This window comes from Macaca thibetana, chromosome 13 (genome assembly GCF_024542745.1).
Source record: "Macaca thibetana thibetana isolate TM-01 chromosome 13, ASM2454274v1, whole genome shotgun sequence".
In the NCBI taxonomy this organism is placed as follows: Eukaryota; Metazoa; Chordata; class Mammalia; order Primates; family Cercopithecidae; genus Macaca; species Macaca thibetana.
The window spans coordinates 74,578,951-74,591,020 of record NC_065590.1 but is presented as its reverse complement, the minus strand read 5'-3'; the positions used below and the strand labels follow the sequence as shown (position 1 = coordinate 74,591,020).

Genomic DNA, 12,070 nt, shown 5'->3' with positions numbered 1-12,070 from the left:
CTGGCCAACATGGTGAAACCGCATCTCTACTAAAAACACACAAAAAAGCTGGGCGTGGTGGCTCGCGCCTGTAGTCCCAGCTACTTGGGAGGCTGAGGCAGGAGATTTACTTAAACCCAGGAGGCAGAGGTTGCAGTGAGCCCAGATCGCACCACTGCACTCCAGCCTGGTGACAGAGTGAGACTCCATCTCAAAAAGAAAAAAAAAATAAATTGTGAAGTCATCTGTTGATCTGTTGCTTTCTGATTTTAATTACATTTTATTCTTTTGAAGTGATTCCCTATGCAAAGACAAAAAAAGGCTATATATTTTCTAACTGAGATTGATTTTTGGTATTGTTGTAGGCTTGGCTACAACTGAATTGCAACAGGCTTGAGCTACTTCCCATCTCCCACCCTGCAGAGGCAGGCATGGTGGTGACAAGCCAGAGTCCAAATGTGGATAGAAGATATAAGCCACGTTGAAAGGAAGCTCCAACCTTTCTCTTTCCTCTTCAAACTCTGCCCAGTTTCTAGCAGCCATCCAAGCCTCCTTTCTCTCAGTTTCTAGCCTCCTGATGCTTCAAGCTCTAAAGGGACTGACGTGAACCCTGTGAGCCTATACATTTCCTGTATAGAAGAGGCATTCTCTGGCCGCCTTTCTCCCTTAGCTCCTGGATGTGATCTCGTAGTGCTCCCATGAGCTCCACCAAAAGTCTGCTTTCCTCTGCTTCCTTCGTGTGTGCCCCTCTTCAGGTTGCACCAGCTGTTTTCCTCTGCAGGAAGAGACTGCAGCCCACCACCATTTTAACTGTTTTCAGTTTATTCACGTCTCACTTCTCCAGGGAGGGAATACCCAGTCCAATCATGTCAGCTGCAGGCTGCCCTGGGCCGCTGGGAGACCTATGGCTTCAGGTTAGACACTTCTGCCTGCTGGGGTCCCCAGGACACTGCTCCTCCCCACCTCCCTGTACTGCTTTGGGTCACAAGGTAGCCATGCATTTCCCTCGTTCTTACTCCTACCACTTCTGTTCCGTGCTGTTGTTTTCCCCCAGCCTTTCTGTAGGTTTTGTTCTTTGGTTTATTCCCTTTTTCACCTTGCTGTCTGCAAAGTCAGCAAATGCAGCCATAGAGTGCCTTCCATCTCTGGAGCTTTTCCCATCTTTAGAGGAACCAGCTAGAGCTCCTTTAACCTGTCTGTGCCCCCTTTCTGGGAGCTGCTATTTTTGTTATTGCCCTTCTTGCCAGATGAGTATGAGATTTCCCAAGCCTGGACAATTTTCTTTTCTTTTCTTTTTTTTTTTTTTTTTTGAGACTGAGTCTGGCTCTGTCGCCCAGGCTGGAGTGCAGTGGCCGGATCTCAGCTCACTGCAAGCTCCGCCTCCCGGGTTTACGCCATTCTCCTGCCTCAGCCTCTCGAGTAGCTGGGACCACAGGCGCCCGCCACTTCGCCCGGCTAGATTTTTGTATTTTTTAGTAGAGACGGGGTTTCACCGTGTTAGCCAGGATGGTCTCGATCTCCTGACCTCGTGATCCGCCCGTCTCGGCCTCCCAAAGTGCTGGGATTACAGGCTTGAGCCACTGCGCTCGGCCGACAATTTTCAAATATTTGTCCTGTTGGGGTTTGTTTTTTTTTTGTTTTTGTTTTTGTTTTTTGCTATACATTCACAATGAAAAAAATATATTTTTCAAGCCCAAATCACTCATATAGTAGTCTTGGTTTAAAAAAAAAAAAAAATCTTCCCCCAGTTGTCTCCATACCCCAGAGGTAGCAGTTACTTCCTGAAGCAAGGCAAATAACTTCCTTTGACCCAAAGGGCCAAGTTAATCTCCCAAAGAAGTTTAGCAAGGGAGAGCTCAGAAAGGCCTGAAGCTCCCTACTCTTAGGTGTGATTTGTAAATGCCTCTTTACCAAGGAAAGATAATGCCTTAACTTGTTCTGAGCACTTGTACCTGCTCTGCAATGTGCTGGATTCTTGGGATAAAATGTCATATATGAGTCTGACCCTACCCCCAGGAAGCTGTCAGTCTAAATAATATTCATCATTTCAATAGTATTTTGGGAGTCTTCCAGTTATCACCAATTTCAGTCTCTGAGCCGAAGCGATCACCTTGGATTGTGAGTCAAGGAAGGACAGATCCCTGAGAAGACTTCATGCAGCTCTAGGAAAAGCTTATACTCTTCAGTCATCTGGCTTCTGATTTCACAATGAGAAAACTATACCCTCGTCTGCCTCAAAGGAGGAACCCCTAATACTTAGCTAATAATTGCTAACGTGTTTTGGTATCTATGTCCTAGATCCTATGTTTAGTACTTGATAGCTTAATCTCATTATCAGTTGGTCTCAATTTGCCAACTGCTAGGGAAAAAGCATCACACTGTGGAGACACGGAAGCATACCATCTATCCCCTCCCTTCAGTCAGTCTGCCCTTGCTTCTAGCAGGCGACCCCCACCTCACCCCATCTTCTATTTTTCTTTTCTTTCTTTTTTTTTAGACAGAGTCTCACTCTGTCGCCCAGGCTGGAGTGCAGTGGCGCGATATCTCGGCTCACTGCAAGCTCCGCCTCTCCGGTTCACGCCATTCTCCTGCCTCAGCCTCCCGAGTAGCTGGAACTGCAGGCGCCCATCACCACGCCCGGCTAATTTTTTGTATTTTTAAGAGAGACGGGATTTCACCATGTTAGCCAGGACGGTCTCGATTTCCTGACCTCGTGATCCGCCCGCCTTGGCCTCCCGAAGTGCTGGGATTACAGGCGTGAGCCACCGTACCTGGCCCTCAGTATACTCAAACAATAGTTCTCCTCTTCTGTTAGTATCTATTAGCACCTATGGGACTTAAGACGTAAAACTTTTTTTTTTTTTTTCTTCTGAGACAGAGTCTGGGCTCTGTCACCCAGGCTGGAGTGCAGTGGCATGATTTCAGCTCATTGCAACCCCTGCCTCCCGGGTTCAAGCCATTATCATGCCTAAGCTTCCCTAGTAGCTGGGATTATGGGTGTGCACCACCAGCACACCCAGCTGGGTCTTGCTTTGTCGCCCAGACTGGAATGCAGTGGTGTGATCTCAGCTCACTGCAACCTCCACCTCCCGGGTTCAAGCGATCCTCCCACCTCAGCCTCCCTAGTAGCTGGGACTACAGGTGTGTGCCATCACGTGAAGCTAATTTTTGTATTTTCACCATCTTGGCCAGGCTGGTCTCGAGCTTCTGACCTCAGGTGATCCGCCTGCCTTGGCCTCACAAAGTGCTGGGATTCCACAGAAGTGAGCCACCACACCCAGCCATGTGTTTGAACTAATTCTGTCTGCTATCTTTTTAAGTGGTGAAAGGGAGGCTGGATCTGTCATTAGCTCAAGCATAAGGAAGTCAGGATCGCGAACAGCATTTCATGACCCTTCCATCTCCTTTCATATTCATTAACAGAGCTCACATTTAATAATAATTTTAACAGTGTTTGCAGATGTTTGTGGCAACTTTATTTGAAGTAGCCAAACCTGGAAACAACTTCAACATCCATCCACAGATGAATAAATAAACACATTGTGATATATTCATACAATGCATACTCTTCAGTTATATTTTTTAAACGAACGTTGATATATACTATATATGAATATCAAAATAATTATGCTAAGTGAAAGAAGCCAGAAAAAAGTATATACTGTATGATTCCATTATATAAATCTAGAAAATGCAAACTCATCAATAGTGACAGCAGATCAGTGGTTGCTTGGGGCGTGGAGGATGGGGACGGCAAGAGGGCGGGATTATCAAGAGGAACAAGGAAACTTGGAGGAGTGATGGGTATGTTCACCATCTTGATTGTGGTGATGGTTCATGAGTACATACATATATTAAAACCTAACAAATTGTACAGTTAAAATATGTGCACTTCTTGCCAATTATACCTGAGTAATGCTTTTTATAAAATTGTTGTATGAAGCTTAAAATCTGGTCTCCCAAGACCAATATTCTCCAGAAGCCTTCTCCTGACGTAACAATTCTTTCTTCTCCTGACACCGCTGTCCCCTGCTCTTTCCAAACCCTGTGTCCCTTGGAACAATGGCCCCGCAACCACCGCTTTCCCTCAGAGAGTGAGCCAGTCCTTGCCCTGTGCTTCCTTCTAGTCAGTGCAACCAAACAGATCTGGGTCCTCCTTGACCCCTCTGATGCTCCCATGGCGCCATTATTTTCTCCAATCTCCTAGCCTCTTGCAATAATTGTTGAATTTACATCTCCACCCATCCTCCTTCCTACTTTTTCTCCTTTAGGAAGAAATGATGCAAAACCTTGTTTCCTTATCACCCAGTATTCTGAAATAGAGGTGTTATAATTGTATTTATTTTTTGCTGTAGACCAAATGTTACTATAAACATTTAGCTAGAATCACTAGTTTAGAGAAGATGAAATTTTGTAATAGGTTGGGAACTATTTGACATAAGAGAGGAGAAAGGAAACAACATGGAGTAGAGGCATAAAACAAGCCAAGGATAGTGCTAAATTATGTTAAAAGTATCTCTTACTTAACTCATTCTTGGTCTTGAATATGGAGACTTCTGGCTTTCTGTCTCCACTGGGTTCTGGAACTGTGGCAGCCAGAGCCTCACCTTCCAGATAGGAGATTTAAAGAGTCTTTTAGAGAAATCTGACCAGCCCAAGAAAAAAAGACTTTCAGATAGTGACATACAGACTCCTCTGTTCCCAACAGACTCGTCAGCCGAGGCATTCTATACTGAATCCTACAGTAGATATCTCATTGCCTGTTCAATTTCCACTCACTATGTACATACTTTTAATTGAGATCACATTCCCCCCCTACTTTATTACTGGAATTCACTTTGCTTGAGGGGAGACGAGGCAGACTTCAGTCACCATCATGGTCTAGCATACCACATTTAAAACAAACCAACCTTGAATTTCAGTGAAAGTTGCAAGTTTACTATGTGGATCAATGGGGTGCTACATACAGATGAGGAACTTTGGCAGAGTGGCCAGTGTGTTTCTACAGACATTCATCTTCAAATTAGTTTAGACAGTGCTGGCTTTTGTACTTAAGGAAATGAACAGACATTCTGGTCAAGTATCATTTTCTAGAAAAATAGTTTTTAATTACTTCTCAATGGGAGGACATTTTAGGGCATCCGCTCTTCTCCAATCACAGTCAGGTCTGGCTTCCTTTGGTATCTGCTGGCAGCGACTGAAATGAGCTGAGCTGAGTTCCTCTCCCTCCACATTCTTGAGTGGCTCTTTACTGTTTTTTTTTTTTTTTTTTTTTTTTTTTTTTTTTTTGAGACGGAGTCTCACGCTGTTGCCCAGGCTGGAGTGCAGTGGCGCGCTCTCGGCTCACTGCACGCTCCGCCTCCCGGGTTCCCGCCATTCTCCTGCCTCAGCCTCCTGAGTAGCTGGGACTACAGGCGCCCGCCACCGCGCCCGGCTAATTTTTTGTATTTTTAGTAGAGACGGGGTTTCACTGTGGTCTCGATCTCCTGACCTTGTGATCCGCCCGCCTCGGCCTCCCAAAGTGCTGGGATTACAGGCTTGAGCCACCGCGCCCGGCCTCTTTACTGTTTTTTGTTTTTTTTTTTTCCTTCCTTCCTTCTGTCCGTCCGTCCTTCCTTCCTTCCTTCCTTCCTTCCTTCCTTCCTTCCCTCCTCCCTCCCTCCCTCCGTTCCTCCTTCCCTCCCTCCTTCCCTATTGCCCAGGCTGGAGTGCAGTGGCAACCATCTCAGCTCACTGAAACTTTCGCCTCCCGGGTTCAAGCAATTCTCCCGCCTCACCCTCCCGAGTAGCTGGGATTACAGGGCGCGCCACCACATCCGGCTAATTTTTGTATTTTTAGTAGATACGGGGTTTCACCATGTTGGCCAGGCTGGTCTCAAACTCATGACCTCACGTGATCCACCCGCTTCATCCTTCCAAAGTGCTGAGATTACAGGCGTGAGCTACCGCGCCCGCCCTCTAGCTGTTTCTTAGGAATGTTGCTAGGAAGATTGAAAGAAGTACAAATAAGGTACCAGCTCTGTCCTCGCAAGCAAGCACGCAGGGGAGGCTGGTTTGTCCCCTTGCAATTTCTTTGTGATCACCCCTGGGATCACTATTCTGCAGCGTTCAGACAGTGTTCCAAAAATTTCCCTGCAACAGCGGCAGGGGCAGATTTCCCACCCGGCCATGATTCATGTAGTGGCAGTGTCAAAACCAGATCCTTTCCGTACACACTCATTCACCCAAAGACCCATGTTATGCTGACAGGGTTCCAACCTGGGCTTCACCGACTCCACGTCAGAGGGTCTGTGATTCCCTGAGAGGGTACTCTAACCCTGAGAGCAAGGGCCCACCCGCACTCTGCGCGAAGGACTGTGGTTTTCATCGGGTTATCAAGAGCGTTCAAACCCAAAATGGTTTCAGAATCACAACTCTAGCCCTTCCAATCAAACTGCTTTGGCTAAGATGTCCGTTTTGAGTTGCATTTGAACCCTAGCCCTCGGTGGGAGGCATACTCACTTCCACGTTCACAGTTCTTGGAAGTGGTCCCATTGGGGGCGGGGCTGAGCGCGACCGCGCCCTCAACTCCTCCTATTGCCCGCCCCGGGGTGGGGCATACCCACGCGACAGGCTCCGAACCCAAGTTCGCGTTTGTCTCGTAGGCGGAAGCCGGACCAGAGAGCGTGCGTGTTTTTCCCAAGGTGCCCCGCGCTGCTGTTATGGCCGCCTCCTTGTGGTGGTATCCACACATGGAGTTCTAGGGCCGCGGGTGTATTTACGGTAACTAGCCACTAGATTTCAGCGTGTTTGGACTCTCCACTTTTCACTTTCTTTTGTTGACTCCCGTGTGGCCCTCGTGGGAGCCTGTTTTGGCTGCAGCTGTGTCTGGGGTGATGTGGACCCCGGAGCTGGCAATTCTGAGGGGATTCCCCACTGAGGCAGAGCGGCAGCAATGGAAACAGGAGGGGTTCGTCGGTTCAGGTGAGAGGCGCACCTACCAGGGCCTTAGGCTATCGTGGGAACTGTGAGGAAAAGGGATGGCAGCGACTGATTCTCATCCCTCCGTTCGTTTTTTGCTAACAAAATCTAGCTGATTCTTTCAGGCTTTGGGTCGTTGAGTCTTTGACATCATGGGCGTGGACCTCACTCTGCCCAAAACTTCTTACCGCCCAGGTTCAGTAATAATAACAATGGCAATGCCAGTTATTTTTCTAAGCCCTTAACATGTGCTCAGTCATTTAATGCTTATAGCAGATACTTAAGGCAGATACCATTTTAATCCCACTTGCGGTGAAGACCTGTAAATACAGTTTGGTTAAGTAATTTTATTTTATTTTTATCTATTTATGTATTTATTATTTATTTATTATCTATTTTTTATTATTTGTTTATTTTTTGAGACGGAGATTTTATTTTTGCCCTGGCTGTAGTGCAATGGCGCGATCTCAGCTCGCTGCAACCTCCGCCTCCCGGGTTCAAGTGATTCTCCTGCCTCAGCCTCCAGAGTAGCTGGGATTGCGGCGCGCGGCACCACTCCCGGCTAATTTTGTATTTCTAGTTGAGTCGAGGTTTCACCACATTGGCCTAGCTGGTCTCGAACTCCTGACCTCGGATGATTCGCCCGCCTCAGCCTCCCAAAGTGCAGGGATTACAGGCCTGAGCCACCGCGCCCGGTTCTGGTTAAGTAATTTGTTTAAGGTCACACAGTTGGTAAGCAGAGAAGCTAAAAGGAGACAGCAAAGTTTTGTGTTTTTTTTTTTTTTACTGAGATGGAGTCTCCCTCTTGTTGCTCTGGCTGGAGTGCAATGGTGCCATCTCGCTCACTGCAACCTCCGCCTCCCTGGTTCAAGCGATTCTCCTGCCTCACTCAGCCTTCCAAGTCGCTGGGACTACAGGAATGCACCACCATGCCTGGCTAAGTTTGTATTTTTAGTAGAGACAGCTTTCACCCTGTTGGTCAGACTGGTCTGGAACGCCCAACCTCAGGTGATCTACCTGCCTCAGCCCCCCAAAGTGCTGGGATAATAGCCATGAGCCACCACGCAACGGCCTAAGCAGCAAAGATTAATTCTTGTGAGCAATGAATACTTACCAGAGAGATAAAAGAGTTAAAAGGCACATTTACTGGCACATCTGGTTGTGGGATTTAGGCTGGACCCAGAAGAGTAATAACGAATAATGTAGTGTGTAAAGTACTCTGTGTGTATGTGTGTGTGTGGGCACTCGTGTGACACAGTGGGTGCTTTCAGTGACAGGAAGTTTGAAGTTTGGTGGTCTGGAAAAGTTTCCTAGAAGAAGTCAGACTTGAGCTGATTTTGGATTAAAGGGAAAGACTAACAAGTGGAGAAGAGTTCAACAGGCAAAATCACAAGTGCAAAGTGTGGAGTCAGGAATATGCATGGGACATTAGGGAAATAATGAGTAAACTAGCGTTCTTGGAGTGACTTTTCATGAAGAGAAGATAGTGGAGGTAGAAGGAGCCAGATTGTGAAAAGTCTTAGAACATTGACTAAGGAAACTTTTCTGTTGTCAGTAGGAATCTTTGTGAATTTCCCAGCACAAGAGTAAATACCTATTAATGAGCAATGTTATTTCTGGGGCTGACTTCCACTTTGGGGCTCATAGTCAGTATGAGTGAGCTGCTAATTCCAGGAGAGAAAATGTTTGTAGAATGATGGGGATTTACTGAGTGCCTTGTGATTGACATACAGTAAACATTTTAAGTATATAGATTGTTTTTGCACACTGAAATGGTAGATTTACCTAATAATGTTATTCTTTACGGTATGAAAAAAAATTTTTTTGGATTACTGCACTAATTTTTTATGTTACAGAGACTGGATCTTTCCTACAATTGCTGTTGGAAGGGAACTATGAAGCCATATTCTTAAATTCAGTGACTCAAAATATTTTTAATTCAGCAACAACCGCTGAAGAAAAGATTGATAGCTACCTGGAGAAGCAGGTAGTAACATTCCTGGATTACTCAACAGATTTGGACACAATGGAAAGGTAGAATTTTATTTGAAATTTTTATAGAGGAACAGACTGAATACATTTAATAGCACCTTGACAGGGTAAGGCACTGATTTTAGCAGTTGAGAAACCTTGCCTTACATTTACTCAAGACTCATGGTATACCAAGTAATCTATGTAAAAACTCTTGTCCAGAATGAAAAAGTAAAGTAGTGCAGGATAAAATGATTTCATATGTGAGACTGGCACATATTTGGGTGTTAACTGCTAACCCACTCCCATGAGCTCCCAAATGCTTAGGTCTTGTTGGCTTTACCCACCAGCAAAACTTCAGACCTTATTTCCTTTTAACTTAAAAACATACTTTCAGGCTGGGTGCGGTGCCTCACGCCTGAAATCCCAGAACTTTGGGAGGCCGAGGTGGGTAGATCACATGAGATCAGGAGTTTAAGACCAGCTTGGCCAACATGGTGAAACCCCGTCTATACAAAAATACAGAAATTAGTTGGGCATGGTGGCGTGCGCCTGTGATCCCAGCTGCTAGGGAGGCTGAGGCCAAAGAATCGCTTAAACCTGGGAGGCGGAGGTTGCAGTGAGCCGATAATCGTGCCATTACACTCTAGCCTGGGCGACGGAGTGAGACTCTGTCTCAAAAAAAAAAAATACCAAAAAACATACTTTCAATCTTGTTATTTCTGCATAGCTGGGTGCTAATTTGTAACTATTTATTATGTTTTAGATTATTATCTTTATAGAACTCAGTGAACTAATGTTTTTGTTATGAAGCCCTTGGTTTACCTTCTTCCATTAAAGTTTGTGTAATTTTATAGGGTCAAGTACAGCAGGGAAACCTAAACTTTTCAGTGGCTTATATTTCACTGTTATAAATTTGATACCTCTGTCTTTCATCTACTATCTGTGGCAACCATGTCAAGCTTTAATTATCTTATAAATACATGCAATTTTATTTTACCATTATTTCTAGGAAATAGCTTCATTTAGTCCTTCAACAAATAAACTATTATAGTAGATGTGGAGGTTCTGAAGATGAATAAAGCATAACCCATATTCATAAGGAGTTTGCAAAAGAATGCTACTACAGGCTTTTAATTTTATTTTGAAAATTAATATTATTCATTTTCTTTTCTTTTTTTTTTTTGGATGGAGTATCACTCTGTTGCCCAGGCTGGAGTGCAGAGGTGTGATCTTGGCTCACTGCAACCTCTGCCTCCCAAGTTCAAGTGATTCTCTTCCCTCAGGTTACCATGTAGCTGGGATTACAGGCCTGCGTCACACCTGGCTAAGTTTTTTTGTATGTTTAGTAGAGATGGGGTTTTACCATGTTGGCCAGGCTGGTCTTGAACTCCTGACCTCAGGTGATCTGCCTACCTCAGCCTCCCAAAGTGCTGGAATTACAGGCGTGAGCCACTTCGCCCAGCCTCCATTTGATTTTTTTAGTTTACTAGTAGTTATGTTCCTTTGGTGTCATTCTTTTTTTTTTTTTTCCTTTAGTTCCTTTTTGTGGAGATGGTATCTTGATATGTTGCTCAAGCTGGTCTCGAACTCCCAGGCTCAAGCATCCTCTCACCTCTGCCTCACTAAGTGTGGGGATTATAGGCATGAGTCACTCCGCCCGGCCAGATTCTTACTGCTTTGTGATACGTGTGCATTCTCATAGCAAGTAGCCTTGTGGTCCCCATTAAAACAACACATTCACCCAAATGCGTTATTCACTGATAGATCAGATTTCTATCTTGTCACACAAAGCTAAAAAGAGCCATTTCAGTTGACTTATTTTCAGACATTTGAAAGTTAAAGTGTATTCTCAGTTCACCTTATGGATTTTGTTTTTTGATTAGGACAGTTTATTAAGGCTGTTTTCTCCAAATTTCCAAACTTCTGAAACCAGCTCTCTTGTTATCTTTTTTCTCTAATGCTGCTTATTCTTTGCATTGCATCTGGAGTTTTGTATTTTTGCTACCATAGGCTTGTATGTTTGATTTTTTGTTTTTTCTTTTTCTCAAAGAATCTTCCTTTTAAGGAAGGGCCTAGGGACTGTGAGGAAAAAAGTGGCTCCTAATACTTTCTCTTCAGAATGAAACTCCAGGATTCCCTGGCTGTTATTTGCTAGAGTTGAATCTGTACCCATTTAGGTCCTAATTTAGGGTTTGGCACATTGCGGCTGGCAGGCTAACTAAGTGGCTAAGAATGAATGGTTTTTACATTTTTAAAGGGTTGGAAAAAAACAAACGTGATATGCAAAGCCTAAAATATTTCCTATCTGTCCCTTTAGAAAACGTTTGCCTATCCCTGTCTCACATCACAGCAAGACTGAAAAATACAAGTTTCACTAAAATGTCTATGTTTTGTTGTTGTTGTTCTAGCATTTGGTGGTATGGGATCGGTAAAAGGTTAGCAACAACTTTATATCATCACTTTTCTTTTGTATAAAGTCAGTTTTCTATACATCTTGCAATGTCAGAGCTGTTAAAGGGAATGCAAGGAAAACTTATAGACGTCTGATCAGAACCTAAATCAACACTGTTCAGGATAATTTTCTGTGGAGATAGAAGTGCTCTCTATCTTCATTGCCTAGATGGTAGCCACTAGCCACACTGTAAACTATGAGCACTTGAAATATGGAAAGTGTGACTAAGGAACTGAATTGTAAATTTTATTAATTTTAACTAATGTAAATTTAAACCATGTGTGGCTCATGGCTATAATATTGGATATTGTAGACCAAAATTTTTTCTTTTTAAGAGAGACAGGATCTTGCTTTGTCATTCAGGCTGGAGTACAGTGCTATAGTCAGAGCTTACCACAGCCTTGAACTCCTGGACTGCAAGCAATCCTCATGCATCAGCCTCTTGAGTAGCTGGGATGTACCACCATACCTGGCTAACTTCTTTTTTTTTTTAATTTTTTTAATTTTTTTTATTTTTTGAGACGGAGTCTCGCTGTGTCGCCCAGGCTGGAGTGCAGTGGCGCGATCTCGGCTCACTGCAAGCTCCGCCTTCAGGGTTCACGCCATTCTCCTGCCTCAGCCTCCCAAGTAGCTGGGACTACAGGTGCCTGCCACCACGCCCGGCTTTTTTGTATTTTTAGTAGAGATGGGGTTTCACCGTGTTAG

At 44.6% G+C, this 12,070-nt stretch overlaps 2 protein-coding genes across 2 annotated transcripts in view; one reads left to right on the top strand and one right to left on the bottom strand.

Annotated features, from left to right (window-relative positions):
* DPY30 (dpy-30 histone methyltransferase complex regulatory subunit) overlaps positions 1-12,070 on the bottom strand; it is a 937,477-nt gene that overhangs the window by 602,837 nt on the left and 322,570 nt on the right. The window lies entirely within an intron of this gene.
* Positions 6,582-12,070, top strand: part of TTC27 (tetratricopeptide repeat domain 27) — a 177,065-nt gene continuing 171,576 nt past the window's right edge. Inside the window, exons 1-2 of the mRNA XM_050754136.1 lie at positions 6,582-6,942; positions 8,796-8,973. Coding sequence (XP_050610093.1) covers positions 6,855-6,942; positions 8,796-8,973 — 266 coding nt within the window. The 5' untranslated portion in view covers positions 6,582-6,854. The remainder of the gene's footprint in view (positions 6,943-8,795; positions 8,974-12,070) is intronic.